At 32.1% G+C, this 21,890-nt stretch overlaps 1 protein-coding gene across 2 annotated transcripts in view; it reads left to right on the top strand.

Moving 5' to 3' along the window:
- The window catches only part of LOC114338374 (ATP-binding cassette sub-family G member 8), a 113,242-nt gene that overhangs the window by 72,568 nt on the left and 18,784 nt on the right, over positions 1-21,890 (top strand). The window contains exons 1-8 of one of the 2 annotated variants that reach the window (XM_050662525.1): positions 4,362-4,448; positions 9,161-9,292; positions 14,066-14,206; positions 14,733-14,877; positions 14,995-15,209; positions 15,963-16,113; positions 16,334-16,466; positions 18,576-18,805. In XM_050662525.1, coding sequence (XP_050518482.1) covers positions 14,085-14,206; positions 14,733-14,877; positions 14,995-15,209; positions 15,963-16,113; positions 16,334-16,466; positions 18,576-18,805 — 996 coding nt within the window. In that variant the 5' untranslated portion in view covers positions 4,362-4,448; positions 9,161-9,292; positions 14,066-14,084. Of the gene's footprint in view, positions 1-4,361; positions 4,449-9,160; positions 9,293-14,065; positions 14,207-14,732; positions 14,878-14,994; positions 15,210-15,962; positions 16,114-16,333; positions 16,467-18,575; positions 18,806-21,890 lie in introns of those variants that run through there. The other variant, XM_028288962.2, reaches the window with a different exon arrangement.

Raw genomic sequence — 21,890 nt, 5'->3', positions numbered from 1 at the left:
CATTTAGGTCTGAAGAGATGTATACAGGGTGTCCAGAAACTCTACCGACAAACGAAGACAGGAGATTCTTCAGATAATTTTAAGACAATTTAGCTCAATTAGCCTAGTCCGAAAATCCTTCCTAAAGGAACTAGAGCTCTTTGAAGATGGCTTCTTGTAATTAGTTTTTCTTAAATACCTCCAGAACGCTTCAATTTAGAAAAACGAAAATCGGTACGTATATTTATCTTCCAGAGATAAATCGACTCCATCCATTGCCAATTTCTAGTACCGATCATAGGCGTCCGTTTTGGGTAGGTCAACGGTTATTTTATCACATAACTTTTTTGTCTTTAACTTTTAAGCATTTTTGACACTGGATTATTAAATTGTGAGGTATTATAGAACTAAAAGGTACTCTTGGTTTAATTCCGTAGGACACACAGTTTTCTAGAAAAATCGAATTGAAAATTTTTAGTTTTCTGAATTTGAATAAAAATTGAAAAAATGTTTAAAAAAAAACGGTGTATTTTATCAACTTAAAGCAGGAGTAACTTTTAGTACTAGAATACCTCATAACTTAATAATCTAGAGTAAAAAATGCTTAAAAATGAAAGACAAAAATGTTATGCGATAAAATAACCGTTGACCTAACCAAAACGGACGCATATGACCCGTAATAGAAATTCGCACTGAATGAAATCGATTCATCTCTGAAATATAAAGAAGCGTACCAGTTTTCAGATTTTTAAATAGTTTTATTTTTGAAATTTTTTTTTGGAATTCAAAAAAAGAAAAATTTACAAATCGATTTTTCTAGAAAATGGTGTATCCTATCGACCTAAAACAAGAGCACCTTTTAGTTGTAGAATATCTCACAATTTAATAATCCAGAGTAAAAAATGCTTAAAAATTAAAGATAAAAAAGTTATGCGATAAATTAATTGTTGCCTTACCCAAAACGGACGCCTATGACCGGTACCAGAAATTTGCAGTGCATGGAGTCGATTTATCTCTGGAACATAAATATGTGTACCAATTTTCGTTTTTCTCAATAGAAGCGTTCTGGAGTTATTTAAGAAAAACTACTTACAGGACGCCATCTTCAAAGAGCTCTAGCTCCTTTAGGAAGCATTTTCGGACTAGATGAATTGGGTTAAAATATCTTAAAATTATCTGAGGAATCTCCTGTCTTCGTTTGTCGGTAGAGTTTCTGGACACCCTGTATAATAATGGGCGATTTCAACGCAATGATAGGTCAGTATGACCTATTCGAACGATATGAACCAGGAGAAAAAAATAGAAAAACTGCTTGATAGTACGTTGCTATTTCCGTAAGGAATTTAAGAAGAGTACAGAATGTTTCAGGAACAAAATCTTCATTGGATTAAAGAACAAAATAATAACAGACAATAATGAAATTCACATGGTCTGTGAAACATATATGGGTCATTCCATTTCAAATCACTCAATTTTGGAGCAAAAAAAATTTTGGACCTCCGATTTGTCTGAAAATTGGTATATAGCTTCTGCGGGACGTAAAAATAAGATATTTAAGGTCAACAAATCTTCTTCTTTTTTTCTCAAAATGTTATTTTATGCGATTCTACAGTGATTTGGGGTTTATTTATACAAATTTGCATTTTCTATCGTAAAGTATCAATGGAAAACATAATATTTTAATAGAAGGGACTCAAAAATGTCATTATATGTCATTATAACAAGTTACTTTGATTCAAAACAGGCTTTTGATCAAATTTTATAGTGTAGAAAACGTTAAAATATTTTTTACATTTTTCTCCATTCCCAAAATACATCATAATTGATTTGGCTGAAAATTTGCCCATAGATCGACAAAACATAGGACTTTACGTGGTGAGAAGGATTTGACATATATTACAATACTAAAAAAGTTACATGCAATATTATAGTCAAAAATATAGGCGTCTACTGTAAGTACAATTAACTCGAAAATATCGACCTCACGACAAAAATTGTTAAAAAGAAATTGTAATAATTGTAAGCACGATTTATTTGGAACAATTTCAGTTCCTACCATTTTTGTCGAAAAGTTAAAAATGGCGGAGATATTGAGCAAAACAGGTTCTCCTTTAAAATCAAGATGGCGGCTAACGTAACGGAGGAATTCATTCGTGATTTTAAATTTAGGCTACTATTGACTCCCCTGAAGATCAGAAAAATATAATTTTGGGCAGCTCGGCATTCAAGGTCAAATGATATCCCGACTGGACTAATATATATGTACTTTTGAGTCTGATATTACTGCATGTAACTTTTTTGGTATTGTAATATAATTCAAATCCTTCTAACCACAAAGTCCTATCTTTTGGCTATCTGTGGGAAAATTTTCAGCCAAATCGATGATGATGTATTTTGGGAATGGAGGAAAATGTAAAAAACGGTATTTCAACGTTTTTTACACTATAAAATTTGATCAAAAACTTGTTTTGATTCAAAATAACTTGTTATAATGCCATATAATGACATTTTTGAGTCCTTTCTATTAAAATATTATGTTTTTCATTGATACTTTACGACAGAAAATGCAAATTAGTTTAAATAAACACCAAATCACTGTAAAATCGCATAAAATAAAATTTTGAGAAAAAAAGAAGAAGAAGATTTTTTGACCTTAAATATCTTATTTTTACGTGCCGCAGAAGCTATATACCAATTTTCAAACAAATCGGAGATCCAAAATTTTTTGCCTGAGTGATTTGACATGGAATGTACATATATTAAAAACATGTATCTGGAGGACTGTTTGTCTGTATAATATGTCCATTATTCTTCTGAAGCTATTTCCTTGTGGAATTTTTATAATTAGGTATTTTCTATAAGAAATAAGCCACAATTTTACTAAAAAATTGAATTTATTAACGTTACGAAGCCCAAATCAGGTTTCGTTGTCAAAATACAAAATACTACTAAAATAAACAAAAATGTTGTTGCTAAGTAAAAAAATTCTTCTAATAATTTATTTAATCTGACTCATTTATATTGGCAATTCATGCCCGATTTCATCGACGATACCTAAATATTTAAGAATTACCTAAGTGGGTTTAGGTACTTCCTAACTCTAAAACGGATTTCACCATACGATAAGAATTGCCTAAACCGCTTAAGCATTACCTTACGGTAGGATACGGTTTTCGATCTCCTTAAACTTCAGGTATTACTTATCGTTGACAGTCAGGTTATATTCTTACAATTTTGACTAATGTTCTTGTGACGTTTGTCAATAATTTGCTTCTTACCTTAATTTTTCTGTTAGGCCATCCGCACACACAGCTACTAAAAAGAAACCAGTTGGTAACTTTAGTTACCAATTAGTTACTTAGTAGTCACTGCCCATGTATTTTAATGAGTGTCCGCACATAGCGCTACTAGTTAGCAGCAGGTCTATAATGCGGGAGTGATCAGTCGAAAGCGGACTTGACATGCAGGTCGCTTGGGGACTAGTTTCTAGCCTTTTGTGATATTTTATTAAAGTTTAACACGCGAAATTGGCAGAAGAGTCATTTAATATAAAATTAGTGCAAGAACTGAAAAACATCCGTGCCTATATAAACTTAATTAACTAGTTTTGATGGGAAAGAAGCCATAATTTTACTAAAAAATGATTTTATTAACGTTTCGACGTCCAAATCGGATGCCGTTGTCAAAATACAAAAATTATTAATGAATTAAACAAAAATGTTGTTGCTTAGTAAAAAATTCTTCTAATAATTTATTTAATCTGACTTATTTATATCGGCAATTCAGACATATATTATACATTTGAAAGTAGAAGACTTTAAAATGATATTGCCAATATTTATGAGTTGCGTTCCTGGGACGATTTTACTGAAAGATAGTTCATTCGATTACATTAAATCAACATCAACTCAAGAATATCCGTCACAAAAAAATCATAACATTGTGATCAGTCTTTAAAGATACAACTACATGCAACAGTGACAATAAATAATAACAACAATATCATTTTAAAGTCTTCTACATACTTTAAAATGTATAATATATTATGTCTGAATTGCCGATATAAATGAGTCAGATTAAATAAATTATTAATAGAATTTTTTAATAAGCAACAACATTTTTATTTAATTCATTAATATTTTTTGTATTTTGACAACGGCATCCGATTTGGACGTTGAAACGTTAATAAAATAAATTTTTAGTAAAATTGTGGCTATTTCCCATCAAAAACTAGTTATGTAATTACAAAAATTCCACAAGAAAATAGCTTCAGAGCAACATATATAAACGTAAACTCCGCCTAACAAAGCTACTCAGTACAAAGTACAATCAAGAAGTGACTCGTTTTATTAATTTTCAGTAGCGTAGTGTACGAGCCATCATAGTTGATAACCACTTGATAATTCTAGTTACCAACTAGTTTAGTTTCTTTTTAGTAGCTGTGTGTGCGAAAGGCCTTATTTACATAGGTATATTAGTTGTAATTTTGTATTTTCTTTTATATTATTAATATAATATGTGTTGGAAAATATAGAAAATCTTTTGGGAGTTTTTTACAGGTCTATTGACAAAATTATGTAGTCTACCTACTACCTAACAAACTAGTGTTGTGTTTCAAAAACCCATTCATGATATCACTAAAAGTGTGTCATTAAAAATTAATAATAAAAGAAGCAATTTTCAACATATTTATTTTAAAATTATTTCATTAATGACAATTCAACTAACTTTAATTTTTCGACATTGTGAAATTTACAACTCTTTTCTTTTCCTCAATTTCACTGTACATAATGTACTAATAACATACAAAACTTAATAAACTTAATTCACAAATAACTAACTACTACCTTAATAAAATAACTATAACAGTACAAAACTGAAACCAACTTGGCAAACAAACAATAATGACAAATAATCGAAAAAGTAAGGTAATGTCATCTTATTCTTCTTTTTATTTATCAAAAATAGGTTAACTTTTTAACCTGGTTCCTATTGTCGGAAAGGTCATGGAATCCATTATTTCTGAAGCTATGTCTGAATTTCTCCTTCAAGAAAATGTCATACCTTACCAGCAGCATGGTTTTATTAAGGGTCGTTCAACGATTACAAACTTACTTCATTGTATAAATGACTGGTCATCATCTTTAAACAATCGACATCCTGTTGATGTAGTCTATTTAGACTTCTCCAAAGCTTTCGATCGTGTTCCCAAACGACGATTACTAGCTAAATTGGATCACTATGGTATCCGCGGAAAATTAAACATTTGGATTCAAAATTTTTTATCCGACAGGTACTTCCGAGTTCGTGTTGGGGAAGCTTATTCAGTAGATAAACCAGTCAAGAGCGGAGTTCCACAAGGATCAGTACTTGGACCACTACTATTTTGTATCTACACTAGTGATCTTCCTCTCGTTGTATCCAGTAAGGTTTCCATTTACGCGGATGATACTAAATTATATGTGAATCCAATTATTGACCAACATGTTCTTTAAACTGACCTTGACGCAATATTCAAATGGTCCTCAGAGTGGTTACTTCCACTGAACATTGAAAAATGCGTCATACTACATATTGGCAATAATAACCCATTACTACCGTACTTTATTAATGGACATCCCATAGAGTCAGTAACCTCCCACAAAGATCTTGGAGTAATAGTTAACAGTAACTTAAATTGGTCTGACCATATAGTGTCGGTGTGTAAACGCGCAAACTCGAAACTGTTTTTAATCCATAAATGTTTTACACGAATATCTTTAACCTCGATGAGTAAACTTTATTCTATATACGTCAGACCAATTCTTGAGTTTTCCGGACCAGTATGGAGTCCAGATCTCAGTCGCGATAAAGCCTTACTGGAAAATGTTCAATGTAAAGCCACAAGACTGGCATTTGGCCGCGTAAGACCCAGTTATGAAGATAGACTCTCATTGGCTCATCTAACAACATTTGAACATCGACGTCTTCGAGGGGACCTAATCATGTCCTTCCGCATTTTAAAATATAATTTTGGAAACCTTAACACGATATTTACGCTAAATCAAGACGAACGATTAAGAGGCCATCGATACAAATTAAAGAGGGAACAAACGACAACAAGATCCAGGATGAACTTTTTACCAAACAGAATATTTAATATTTGGAATAACTTAGATCAAGACACCATATCGGCAACTAGTGTAAATATTTTTATCTACGACTGATACATAATATATGTATTATACTTGTGGTGTTTGCAATATAATGCCATATAATAATCCCTTAGGGATTAATAATGCGGGATTAATAGCTATTAATCCCTCTGGCACAACAATCACAAAATTCACCACGGAAACAAAATAATCAACCTCAAAAATTGTCACTGTCAAACGAATAGTATATTTGACAGTTTGTGTGGAGATGGACGAAAATGAAGAATCTGTTAATTGTACACCACCAGAAATTGTATTAAATATACCTATCCCTAATATTTGTATTAAAAACTCTACTAAAGTTAATGATGATTCTCAACCAATTCAGTTTATTAATTGTACTATTACTAATTTTAATGTTTTTAACAAATTAATTTGTTCATTAAAAATCTTAAATTAATTAATTTGTCGTAGATAAAGTAGAATATACTACTCGCAATAATGGCTCTCATTCCCTCGGAATGTTACTCCCTCGCCGCTAACGCGGTTCGGTTCGTAAATATTCCTCGGGAATAATAGCCATCATTATTGACTCGTGGTATAATCTACTATTAAAAATCGACTTGATTCCTCTTTATTTTCTTTGCAGGACTAATGCCCGGTTGCACCAACAGATCTTAAGCTTAAGTCGAGAATATCATAAGAATTAATATAATATAATTATAATATATTACAATAAGAATACCATAATATAATAATAGATATAATTGATAATAAGGTAAAAATCTAAAATTATGGTGCAACATAAGTGATACTCAAGGAGGCCCTATTTATAAGCAGAGCTTAGCTAATCTGGAACTTAAGATCTGTTGGTGCAACCAGGCATAAGTTATTTTAGGACGGCATTATATTTATTGTTTCAAAATTTTATTTGATGTTTTTAATTGTAATCTTTATAATTTTATTAGTTTTACAACGCTATTTTTCTTTATTTTGAGCATTATAGGAGATTTAAAGGACTGCATTGTTTTAGGCAGGCATTGTTTATTGTTTCAGTATTTTTTATTTGATGTTTTTTAATTGTAACTTCATTCTTAATTTGTACTAGTTGTATAAGATATTTTTCTTTGTTTTTGGGCATAATAGGAGCTCGCTCCTCTGCCCTTATTTGTTTTATAATAATAATAAATAATAATAATAATAGTTCAAACGTACCCGAATTAATACCTAGGAAAGAATTTCCTAGATAAGCAGTTCTTTTAGTTGTGAAACGCTATTTTTCTTAAGTATTGACTTAGGAAGTTCCTATCGATAAGAATTACTTAATAGGGCAACTGTTTAGGTATCGTTGGTGAAATCGGACATAAGTTTTCAATCTAAGGCAAGCCGCACACCAAAGAAACATGAAACGAAAAACATGAAACATGAAACGTGAAACATGTTTCATGAAAATAAAACACTGCTAAACAAATCTCAAAGTCCGCCTACCAATGAAACGAGTGTGATTCATGCTCATGACACATTTTTATTTTCGGAGAGTTTCATAAATGGCCGGACGTATATTTGTTTAGCAGTATTTTATCTCCATCTCCATGAAACGTAATTTACGTTTCATGTTTCTTTGATGTGCGGCCTGCCTAATAGCACATAAACTAGTATTAAAAATATTACTCTACATCCCATCAGATTGAAAACAATGGAAACCTTCTCTGGTTACACCTCCGAGGCTTCTAAAATTTGCAAGCCCTAACGGACGCTGAGACTAAAGAAGACGAGGTAATTTTACAATTTATAATTCACGTCCCATCTACTCAGCGCGGTAAAGTTTCAACGAGAATGGTTCCCTTCTTACTCCAATCAGAATAAACATGTAAATAAAAAAAGAATGTGTGTGTACTTTTTACGCACGTAAGAAGTTATACTTCTATTATATGATTTAAACGAAATTAATATACTTTTTATTTATATTTTATTTAAATATTAAACTAATTTTTACTTACTACTTCTCAAACATTTTTATTATAACAGTGCCAAAAATTAAAATAATAAAAGAATAAAACACACACAAACGCATTAAAAATGCCACAAATGATTTCTGAACCTTAATTGTCGGAAAATTTTTTACTAAATAAATACGTATTTTCTGAAATTAAAATTATATAATAAATATACTTACAATCATAAAATGTATAAAAAAAATAAAAAAATAAAAGTTTCTATTGGGGTTCGAACCAGCTTATCAGCGCGGTTGGTATTGGGGTTCATTCGCCTTAAACGCTTCGCTACGGAGACAATGTGTCATTATGTGCGAAGATCGACTAACTAAACGGATTAAACTTTTGACATTTTTGAATTAAATCAAATTATTTTGATTTTGAATTGAAATGATTTAGAATTGAAAAAATACAACAAAACATAGAGTAAGAAAACAATATATTAGGTGAATATTGATAGAAATTTTGATGGTAATCAAATTATGTAAATAAAAGTATTACATACTATGTATTTTGGTAGGTTCAAATAGGTAGGTACCTATGGTACATTTACAATTATTACGTACCTGTTGCTTTTAAAAGTCACTACAATTATCAACTTTTTTGTTTCTGTCCTCACAACAATAAAACTAATATATTATACAACATTTGTTTACCTTCATATTGAACAATTATTTATTACTGACAGATCATTTCAACACCCAATCAGAGCCCGTATAACGACTATTACCATACTGTCGGTGTGCTCATGCGCGCAGATTAATATAAATTCACCCTCAATCTCAATCGCGCCTAAAGAAGTATAACTTCAAAAATGAATAACCATTTTCAATTTCGTTGCAACACGAAACTACCGCCGCATTATATTCTAGTTCAGTCAGAGAGTGCAGCAAGCACCTCTACCGGTTTCGAAATTTATTAGTCTCTCATTTTGATATTAATTTAATATTTAGATCCAACATTGCTTTGTATATTTATTTTTTATTCTCTGTTCAATGCTTCGAATCTGGTAGTTCTTAATAGATTTATACTTACATACATTTTTTGTTACAGGCAAAATCTAAATTCAGATTTCACTGATAGTGCTTTGGGATCCACAGATAAGAGTCCACTTCCTTATGGCAATTTTCAGCTTCGAGATACAACGGTGCAGTCTATCCTCTCTCATCCTCGTTATGGTCCTAAGTAAGTACCCAATTCATTTATGCATTTAATTACTTTAGAGTTTTAATATTATTTATGAATGACAAAACCAGAAAATAGAATAGAAATAGACATACCGTCATCAAAAGAAGGGCACATGGACGCCAAATAGAAAGGTGACAAGGTGGTGAAAAAAGTTTTTTTTAACGTTAAATAACAATTTTAGATAGTGTTTTCTAAAACAAATCTCTAAAAATGAAAATGAAGAGAGAAAGAGATAATTCTCGAAGTTTGGAACACCCTGTGGAATATTGTTGCGTATAAAAATATTGAAATTAAAACTCAACTGTAGCCTTAGGCTTTTTTAACATTCTGATAATAAACAAGTTAGGTACTTTAACAACAAGCAATGTTATTCATCAATACAGAGTGTTTCTAAATAAGTGCGACAAACTTTAAGCGGTTATTCTGCATGAAAAAATAATGACCGTTTGCTTTATAAATATTGTTGTGATCTGCTTCTTATTTATTTTATATTAATTATTATTTATTTGATTAATTATTTAATTGTCGCAAATCATACATCAAAATTGAATAAAAAATCTCAGGGTGTTTTTTATACTATTAAAAAAAATCCAAATTATCTCACGTTATACTTATCTTCTCTCGTGGGTTCAGTATCTCTGAGTTGATCCTAATCGGGATAAAATAGGGAAAAGAAATAAAGCAAAATATTAAAATAAAAATACAGAATTGTCTTTTATTTATCAAATTAATACTCTGAAATCTATCGAATCTAAAAACCTGTGGACACAGATGTCCGAATGAAATTTATACCACTTAAATTTATTATCGTTACAAAAAAACAATTTATCGGTTTGTTCCCGATGATTTTGGTAAAACAAACTAAACCAAACAAATTTATGTCTTCGCAAGATTACCTATATTTACTATTTATATTTTGAAATATTGGAATTTTAATTCATATGCTTTTTACTCAAAAATTTATTTCCCGAACATAAAAATCTCTTTCACATAGATTGACTGACCTTTTGTTTGCCTCACTCGGATGTCTTCTCGTGACCCCAAACAGCTCTCCCTCGTTGATTATGTTAAAGGCTACTCATCAAAGCCTCTCTCCGTTGTCCAGCTTCAAAACTATCAGCATACCAGCACTAATTCTCCAACAAACCGTGTCTCTTTGACACGTTCTCGATTCAAACAAAACTCCAAAAATTCTCTGCTCTCCTTCTCACAATAATACAGAATCAAAGAGGTATTTCGTCTCGATTTGATCTGTCTCTCGTTCCACTTTTCAACACTATTCTCCACTATCAACCAGCCACTGATATATGCTAACTATCTCTGCACTTAACACGTCGAAACCGCTTCTTCTCGCTGCCAACAACATAATGAATAATTTTTCAACCTCTCTCCATCATCCAATCCATCTTTTCCCCTTCCACATTCCAAGAATCAAAACATTGACTTTTCCATTTGACAAACAACAGTCACCCTCAAATTTGTTCCGACAATCCTAATTACTTTCGGAGAAACTCTCCCACATATACTCGTATTGAAATGAAGATATTAAAATTCCAACTTTCTTTTCAATTATCAATTTCGAGAAATATTATTACCTATACAGTAATATAATTTTTTTCCATTTTAAATCTAAATACATAGTTCTTTTCACTTTAATTATTCACAAAAGTCTTTAATGGTTCCGCGGAAAGCTCGTTAAAAGAGAAATCTATTTACATCCTAACTAAATTCTAATAAATTTTAAAACAGCTCAATATACAGGGTGTATCAAATTTATGTGCCCGCGTTATTAAAAAAAATTTAATTTAATTTTTATTTTGCTTTTGATTGATAAAATGCAAACACAATAATATATATGTCCTCAAATGCTTTGTTTCCGAGATACGGGATGTTGAATTATTTCTTACAAACTGACGATTTATTTATTGCTCTAAAACTGGTTGAGATATGGAAAAGAAATTTGGAAGGATTTAGGGTGTAGTTATTACACATTTTTTAAAATACAATTAAGAATTTTATATTCACCATTGGCGTGCATACGGGTATAAACATTTTAGATACATATTTTGCAAAGTTTAATCGCAAAAGTTGAGTGGCAAAATTTGAAATTTAGCTTTTTTATCAAGTTGATGTTAAATATGCACAAAGAATAAAATGTTTTATAGAAAAAAAATGGTACAACTTTTAATTTTAGGAAAAACAGGATTTCATTTTTTTTCATTTTTAGGGTAAAATTGCGATTTTGACAATGTTCCCCTATCTAAAATTCAAAATAAACCTCATTTTCGTTTTCAGCACCATCACAAACATAAAATAAGATAAAAATTAGCCATTCACCATACCGTGGTCAGTAGCTATCTCGAGAAATAAGCGTTTTTTTGAGGGAGTGCCACTCGTCTATAAAGTCAATAACATTTTTTATATATAGCTCCAACAAGGGTGGTTTTAAGGGTTGAAATATGATGGCAGTATATCTTAAAGCATAAAACAATCATTATGTAACTAATAAGGACCAAATGTTGACAATATTAAAGTTTAAAAGAATATTTTAAACTTTTTTACAATGAGGGGTTTTTTTTTTTTTATTGTTAGATCGAACCGGGTGGCCATGGGGCCCGTACTGCAGCCTGAGTAGGCTTATTGCACACACCGTTCGGTCTTGGGTTAACCATCATTGGGTTTTTGTCCCCAATGGGTTCGGGATTACTTAACTTGAAGTTAAGTCGTCTGTTACCTATAAGAGGTCCATTCTCCCAGCTAGCAGGACAAGACCCTTTATTAGGTTCTTTACCTGACTTCTGACACTTAGGTTCGAGTTTTCGACCCCGTATTGCAGTCGCCATCGGGTTTGGGCTGGACAGTCAAATATGACATGTGAGGCAGTTTCATCTGCCTCCCCACATCTCCTGCAAACAGGGTCTCCGTGAAAGATCCCCATGTTGTGCAGGTGTTTTCTTAGAGTGCAGTGTCCGGTTAGTAAGCCAGTTACCGCCCTAAGCTTTTTCCTTCCGAGTCGTAGTTTTCACCCTTAAAAAACCAAAAGCGTACAACACCTCAATAAAGAAAATGAACTAGAGGGTGAAATGAGCCTAATCCCAAATTTTTGTACAAATAAATGCTGGACGAAAAAATTGCGAGGTTTTGCCATTTTTTCAGTTTCATTTCCTCGACTATTTTTCCTATTGCATATTTTGACTTGAAATTTTCCAGAAAACGTCTTTATGAATTATATTTTATTGCTGTGTTGGTTAAAACTATAAACTAAAATGTTTGTCGCTCAACTTTTTTAAGTAAACATGAAACTAACGAAATCTGACTACAAAATGTTTTAAAATTAGCAACTCCTCTTTTGATTTGTTTAAACATTTTGGATATAGCTCGTTCTTATCTAAATACTTCAAAGATGACACAGTAAAATTTTCGTGGATATTAGTGCACCCTATGTAACTCACAGCTGAATCTTATGTTTGTGCGTCACAGTGTTGCCATGTCATTTCTTTCATAATTTCAATCAATGTTAAATGTACCTACAAGAATAATAGAATAAGAACGTTTACTTCTCCGTCATTATACTAGGTAGAATGACAAATGAGGTGTCAAATGAAAGCTTATAATCCAAGGATAGTACTAAAGGTGAGAAATTAGACCTAGATTGTCTGTCCCTCAAAAAATAAGCGGTATATTGGGGATTTCTAATGTCGACATTGAAAGTTGCACTATTTTTTTTCTATAAAACATTTTGATCTAAAACTTACCAGAAAACTTCTTTGTACTCTCTACTTTCAAATAAACGTGATTAAGAAGCTAAATTTTAAACTTCGTCACACAACTTTTGCGATTAAACTTTGCAATGAACAAATCCGCACCTTTTTCTTTGAAAAATTTATAACCTTTATCATGATAAGAATAAAAACTTGAAGCAGGTACCTTTGCCTTCAGAAATGTTAGAGATATACACTTTAAAAATTTCAGAAAAAAATATTAAAATGGAACAGAGTTCTAGCGAGGTAAACGCAAAAAACGTGATTTCATTTTTTTTATTTTTAGGTTAAAATTGCGATTTTGACAATGTTCCCCCACATAAAATTAAAAATAAACCTCATTTTCATTTTCAGCACCCTCGAAAATATAAAGTATGAATAAAATTAGCCATTCACCCCTCTGTGGTCAGTATCTCGAAGACTAAGCGCTTTTTTGAGGGTGTCCCGCTCGTGTATAATATCACAAAAAATTGTAACGTGATAGTATGAAAAATAGAGGTTACGGCAACGGTGTTACAAGTGATGGTCGGATCCAATGCCAAAATCTGCACAGACATATTAGGGTGCACTAATACCCAAGATGTCCAAATTTTCAATAGGACAGATTTACAGCAACCCAAAATACAGCGAGGTGAATATGAAAAATCATCAAAATTGATTTTTCGCATTATTGCATAAAATTTGATTTTTGGAAATGTTCTACCAATTCTAGATAAAAATAAACTTCATATTCGGATTCAGCGATCTCGAAAATATAAAGAATGACCAAAATTTGCCATTCACCTATCATGGTCGCTTTTTCGATTTCTAAGCCTCAAATTAGGGGTGTGCCGCTCGCCTACTACGGACACTACACCACAGGTGGCGCTGAAGACTCTGAAAAGAAGAAACTTAAGTCAGCCGATGGTGGTGGCACCCGAATCGAATTAAATCTAAAGCTGTATTTCCTGAAAATGAATACTCCAAATCGATTTTTTTCAATTTAAATTCAAATATTGTTTATTTCTAGGTCAGCCCTGGGCTCCAACATGTACACCTACCTAAAATTCGGCCTTCCGAGGGTGTTCCCACCGAACCATAATGGTTCTAATCGGTCTGGTACTCCACAACATTTTCGACGAAACTCGTCCACTAGACCGCATAACATTCGGTAAGTGTTCTTAAATTTTCGTATTAACAATTTGTTGATACAGCTATGCTAGGTACTAATAGCGGTACCGTTAGATGGTACCATAGAATTGATGCGTGTATTGTGATTATAGTGTGGGTAAAACATAATTCCATATATTTAAACGTACAAACAATTGGGTAGCACAAATAACAGCTGGCAAAAAATAGGAACAGTTAGGTACTTATGTTTAGTTTATAAAATCTCGGTTTTAAATACTTTTTAGCAATATACAGTGTGATGCAAAAGTATAGAATAATTTAATTATTTCAGAAACAAACGAGTTTTTCCGTTCTTTCCCATAAAAAAGTCAAGCGTAGTCAAATCAGGAGATCTTGGTGGCCATTCGATACATCTTATTCATTATTAAAATCTCGATTTGTTCTGTTTCTGTAAGTTTCAAAGGGATATACGAGTCCAAAATATATTAAAGTCACTATATTTGTGACCTATACGCAATGTAGGTACTGCAGGGCTTCTTAACTATGTGGTATCTTTCCACTTTCAGGCGTTCGAAAGCAGGAAGTCATGGACCAAGAGATGGAAGTTCTGGATATGATAGTTCTGACAATGAAACGAGCCACAACTATAAGCAAAATCGAAAATATCGATCGGACCCTGATTTCAGAATGCAAAATGTGTATCACGCTGAGGTAAGATGAGATAATAACTTGTGTACCCTATGTTTTACAAAATATATTAAAGAACTCGTTATTTTGCTACTTTTGTTCAAACTATTAAAGCAATATTGTTGCAACATTTTATTTTAGCAAACGAGTCCTGGGATCCCATTGGCAGCCATGCACCAAGGTGATATACGACACTCAAACAGTCAATGGAATAGAAATAAGAGCATTTCGGAAGCCAATCTTTTGGCTTTAGGTTATAATAGATCCTGTCATAATAGCGAACGCCATCTAATAGATCCTCGAAGAAACAGTGTTGCCGATTATGGACACCACAATCACGATGTCGTGGATCATAGGTAATCATAGTTCCAAATATTTTAGTTGCTTAATTGTCTTTATTGTTTAGATTATCTACATAGTTCCAGTTTTGATCTTTTTACTAATAGAACCCAAAGATAGTAGAGCGAGTCATCCAAACCAGACTCCAATCAGGGACAGACAGGTTAGGACTAATTCGGGTTCAGAGCTCAACATTTCAGCGAACTACAAGTACTGTTACAGAGGACACAGCAGCTGGATTCAATAACAAGAAATATACAGGAGCAGCCTTCCTGGATGTGAGCAAAGTTTTCGATAGAGTGTGGCATGAAGAACTGACAAACGTAATAACAGATTATGGATACAGTGGAGCCATGACGAAACTCATCTCCTCGAACCTAAGGGATGGGAGGTTCAGGGTTTAGATAGGACCAGTTCGATCTAGACACGGAATATCGGAAGCTGAAGCATCACAGTTAAGCAGGTGTAAGAAACAGATACGATAGAAGAAAGCAGCATCCGATAAAAATAGCAATAAAGCCAGAAAAGACTCTTCACAGAAGTGTTTATTTTCAAAAAGAGCAGAGAATCTAGAACAACAGTTAACAGTGCAAGACAGATCCACGAAATGGCAAAACGAAGCCAAATACCTTTCAGTCACAACGGACCAAGGCCTAACTTGAAGATGATCTATTAAAGCTCATTATTAATAGTGTTAATACTTTACTATTATCTAATATTTAGTAAAAGTGCTACTTTATGAAATATAATATGTTTTTTTGTGTATTTAGTGTCATGGGTCATATGGGAAGACCAATGTCCAAAACTGAAAGTCATTTCTCTGTGCCTCATTCAAGAAGAGGACCACCATCTATTCTTCGAACCGATTATCTCAATCAAGATGATGAATCTGGAACCACGTTTATGTTTCCACATTTACAGGTACATATTGAAAATAACATTCAAATAATATAACAATAATATTTGATTTGATTTGATTCGATTTGATTTTATTTGATTTTATTTCATTCTGTTTAATTTCATTTGATTTTATTTGATATTATTTGATTTTATTTCGTTCTATTTAGTTTTATTTGATTTTATTTTGTTTTTTATTTATTTTCTTTTATTGAAAATTTTTAACGTTTCACTTTTATCGCAGGCACATGGATTAGGCATTTTCCCAAGCTCCCAGTCTTGCACCAAATCCCGTCAACACCTTCTTCTTAACGAAATATCGTTTGAAATTCGAGGGGGCGAAATAATGGCCATTATGACGACTTCCGAGGAAGAAGGTACCGCCTTTTGTTTTTTTAATTCTTGTATTTCCTATATGTTTCTTATATACTATTATGCTCTGTATTTTCTCTCTGTCATGATATTGATCAGCATCTTATTAATTCGATTAATTAATTAATTATTTTAATTGCTACTCATAAAAACAAAACCAAAATTTAATAAAACTTTCCAATAAAAAATATTCTCAGGGCTAATTGATTTTAATGTGGCTTTAATTCTCTCTTTAGTTTGTGGCTTCTAGTATTTCTCGTTGCTTAATTTATCCAGGACAAAAGAGGGAAAATAAATATACTCAAAATCATATAAATTTTATAACTACTATTTATTTATATACTACACCATAAATATAAAAGATTAAAAATGTATGCTAAACTTTATTCTGTTGTAAAAATTTCTTATCTAATAAAAAAAATCTCTAATTCTACTCTCTCCTCTTTTTTAACCAAAATTCATTTAAATGATTCGGTAGACTGTTCTTATTATTATAAAAAAAACAAAATTTAATTTCCACTTTTTAAATAGATTGCTTATATCTTCTATGAATTTATGAATGAATAAATTATGCTGTAAAACTTGTAAGTTGACAAAAAAACAAATATGGTATGTAATATAAAACAACTCTCTCTTTTCACAAATAATCTGACTAACCTTTTCTATCTTCTTTACTTCTTCTCATGGATTGTGTTGTCCTCGGTTCTCCCACAACGTGTTTCTCGGATGCTGCGACTGTCGTTCACCTTCAAACTGTTTCACAAACAAAAAACAGCTCGAATTCTCTCCTCAATTAAATCTCTGACTTGATACAAACAATATCAATCTTCATAATTCCAAGATTTCTTCTTTCAGCTCGATATGTCGTGCAAAGTTGATATAAAACCGGCTACTCGTTCCAGACAGAAACTGGAATCTATTCGGACACAAGGAGTTTGTACTTCTCGACTTGATCTTTTCGACTTGATCACGATTTCGTCACAACACGAATCTGCTTCCACGGCCACCAAATTAACCACTTTACACAAAAATACTACTTCCAAACTGGACTGGTTGCTTCCGATCTTCTTTACACTTTAAATTCTTTTTCTCTCTCCTCAATCTAAGACTCTATTCTCCTTCCATCGATCTCCTCTCCAATCACAAGCATTCCTCACCCATCATATCCCTACTTTTTTTTAAGAACAACTAGTGTTGTATACAAATTTTCTGTCTTGTTAATTTCCAGGAGATATTAAAATTAATTTTACTTACATTCTAGAAAACCGTCTATTCTAAACTAAACAAAATTGTTTACCATCATTTCTTTCTAGGAAACCATTTAGAAACATGGTCTATTATCCATTACAAAACAGCACATTAACTTTCTAAAAGTACCGTTTTCTAGTTCATTGTTTTGAAATGTATTAATCCGTTCGTAGAAACTTTACCACTAAACTTTTACTCTTCCACGAAACACTGCTTACGGCTAAATTATTTTTTTTTACAAATTTTTGGCTATATACAGGGCGATGAAAATTTACGATCTCGTGGTCTTTGACACAAAGTTAATTCTCTAAATTTTTCCCATAAAAATTATTTAACAATACATTGATGAGTGCGCTAGAAATCGGCAAAATAACGCAAAAGATGGAAAACATAATATGTTGTGAAATAATAAAAGATGAACCTAGTAGAGGTGGGAAATTATCGATATGAACCTATACATTTACATTAAATTACATTACTATTATCGATAGTTTCCCACCGTTAAACCTTAGCTTAAGAGCTAGTTGACTTCAGTCATAATTATGCGTACGACGTTAACATGACATTAACATTTTTTAATTTTGCATAAAGTAAAAACTGATTGAGTGCCATTTTAACGGCATACGTATAATTATGACTGAAGTCAACTAGCTTTTAAGCTAAAGTCTAAAGGTGGGAAACTATCGATAGTGGTAATATAATGTAATGTAAATTTATAGATTTCTATCGATAATTTCCCACATTTACTAGTTTCATCTCTTTTTATTTCACGACGTATTATGCTTTTTTATCTCTTGCGTTACTTTTCCTTTCCTAACGTTTATAATAAGTTTTGGTATACATTTTTTTTCTTTTTTTTTTTCTAGGTACCGCCTTGTTGGACATCATTGCTGGGTTCTCGTCACCAGCTTTAGGAACAATATTTTTAAATGGACATAGCGTCAGAGCGCATACATTGAAATCTAGAGTAGCTTATGTCCAAAATGACTTGAATTTATGTAAGGATATGACAGTTGTACAGACTTTAAGATTACATTATGATCTTAAGAAACCAACAGAGAAATTAGGGTATTTAAAAATTGAATCTATGGATAGGGTGAGTACTATTGTATTGCATTGATTTTATCTCTAATTTTACATCTATTTTATTTAGTCTTTATTTTACAGTTATTTTACAGTCTATTTTAAATTCTTTTTCTTGTAGTTCCTTCTCCTATCGGGGGTTGGCTATCATCACAGCTATCCGTACCTTATTGACGGCTGCTCTGAAAAGATCAACTGAGCTGCAACTATACCACTCTCTTAAGTTTCTCAGTCAGGAAATTCTTCTTCTACCTATGGATCTTTTAACCTTAATTTTACCTTGCATTATGAGCCTTAATATCTCATATTTCGCACCTCTGGTAATGTGGCCTAAATATTCTAGCTTTCTTGTTTTGATGTTCTTTATCACCTCGCACGCAATCCTTTTGCAGCCTTCTTAACACTTCTGCATTTGTAACTCGTTGGATCTATGGTATTTTCAAAATCCTTCTATAGCACCACATCTCAAAGGCTTCCAACTTCTTTATATTTTCTACTTTTAGTGTCCAGCTTTCCACTCGATACAACAAAGTCGAGAACACGTAGCATCTTAAGGTTCTTATCCTCAGCTTCAGAGGAAGGTCTCGATTAACAAACATCTTTTTCATTTTTATAAATGCTTGTCTTGCAATTTCAAGTATATTCAAATGGGAAATAAGCCACAATTTTAATAGTCCAGAAAACCACTGCGAATCCGCTAGGAAAAATATTCTAATTCGGATTTTTTGCACAGTCTCACTCAAAAAAAACTCCTTTTAACAAATTTGCATGTTGCCAGGACCAAAAGGTGGTCAAAAATTTTTTAAACGTTTTTTTTTTGTTTTTTTCCTAAAATTATTTTTTTTGATTAGAAAAAATTTTTTTTAGGTTTTTTGGATCATTCCAAACAGAAAAGGTCTTTAGTAACTTTTCTCTAAAAATGATAGTTTTTGACATATCAGCGATTAAAATTTGAAAAAATGCGAAATCGGCCATTTTTAGCCCTCAACAACTATGTGAAAAACTGAAAATTTGAATGTTGCCAAGGCAGGTAGATATTCTTTAAACTTCTATTGTTGAAATGCCGAAGAGTTTTTTGCAATACAATATTCAAAACTCCTTTGTTTTTTAATTGTTAATCAAGCGTGCGCGACACTATTTTCCACCGACAGTATGGTGCAAATTAAAGGAATAAATTCGTTATTTCGTAAACTGGCGACTATAAGGAAAAATCACGAAACAGGTCGATTTTTATTTTTAAGTTGTGATATTGTGGCGTATATGGTATACTAGTGACGTCATCCATCTGGACGTGATGACGTAATCGATGATTTTTTAAATGAGAATAGGGGTCGTGTGCTAGCTCATTTGAAAGGTTCTTCAATTCTCTATTCAGTAATATAAACATTTACATAATTATTTATACAGGGTCTCCAAAACATTTTTAATTAATTAAATTATTTGACAAAAAAAGAAGTAGAAGGACACCCTGTATAAATAATTATGTAAATGTTTAAATTGCTAAATAGAGAATAAAATCCTTTCAAATGAGCTACCACAAGACCCCTATTCTCATTTAAAAAAATCAACGATTACGTCATCACGCCCAGACGGATGACGTCACTAGTATACCATATATGCCACAATATCGTAACTTAAAAATAAAAATCGACCTGTTTCGGGATTTTTCCTTAAAGTCGCCGGTTTACGAAATAACGAATTAATTCCTTTCATTTGCACCATACTGTCGGTGGAAAATAGTGTCGCGCACGCTTGATTACCAATTAAAACACAAAGGAGTTTTGAATATTGTGGTGCAAAAAACTCTTCGGGATTTCATAAATCGATGTTTAAAGAATATCTACCTACCTTGGCAACATTCAAATTTTCACTTTTTCACATAACTTTTGAGGGTTAAAAATGGCCGATTTCGCAATTTTTCAATTTTTAATCGCTTATATGTCAAAAACTATCATTTTTAGAGAAAAGTCACGAAAGATCTTTTCTGTTTGGAATGATCCAAAAAACCTAAAAAAACTTTTCTTCATGCAAAAAAAATAATTTTAGGAAAAAAACAAAAAAAAAAAAAAAACGTTTAAAAAAGTTTTGACCATCTTTTGGTCCTGGCAACATGCAAATTTGTTAAAAGGAGTCCTTTTTGAGTAAGACTGTGCAAAAAATCAGAATTAGAATATTTTTCCTAGCGGATGCGCAGTGGCTTTCTGGACTATAACTAAAAATGATTTTATTAACGTTTCGACGCCCAAGTCGGGTGTCGTTGTCAAAATACAAAATAATACTAAATAAACAAAAATGTTGTTGCTTAGTAAAAAATTCTTCTAATAATTTATTTAATCTGACTCATTTATGTCAAATGAGTCAGATTAAATAAATTATTAGAAGAATTTTTTACTAAGCAACAACATTTTTGTTTATTTAGTATTATTTTGTATTTTGACAACGACACCCGACTTGGGCGTCGAAACGTTAATAAAATCATTTTTAGGTAAAATTGTGGCTTATTTCCCATTTGAATATACGTGATTATAAAAATGCCACAAGAAAATAGCTTCAGAACAACATTGCAATTTCAATGCGTGTCCTGATTTCTTTACCCTGGTCATTGTTTTCATTTACCCAGGTTCCCAGGTATTTGTAGTTATTCACTCTTTCGACTTGTTTTCCCTCGATATCCAACCTTCCTACTGTATGTTGCTTAGAAATAATCATGAACTTGGTTTTCTTAACGTTCATTTGTAGTCCATAGTCCATACTGACTTGATGTAATCTATTTACTAATAGTTGCAGTGCATCTAGACTGTCTGCAAAAATAGCGGTGTCGTCTGCGAATCTTATGTTGTTCAAGATTTTTCCGTTTATTGATATACCCTATTCTTCCTCTGATATTGCTTCCTTAAAAATAGCTTCGCTGTACAGATTTAATAACAATGGAGACAACACGCAACCCTGTCTAACACCTCTCTTGATTTTTATAGCCTCTGTTTCGACATTTTCGATTTTAACCGTTGCTTTTTGATTCCAGTACAGATTGACAATAACTCGTATATCCCGACTGTCCACATTCTTCTCTTTTAAAAGTTTTATGAGTTTCTGATGTC

This window comes from Diabrotica virgifera, chromosome 9 (assembly GCF_917563875.1).
Source record: "Diabrotica virgifera virgifera chromosome 9, PGI_DIABVI_V3a".
NCBI lineage: Eukaryota > Metazoa > Arthropoda > Insecta > Coleoptera > Chrysomelidae > Diabrotica > Diabrotica virgifera.
This window is presented reverse-complemented; position numbering and strand designations above follow the sequence as displayed.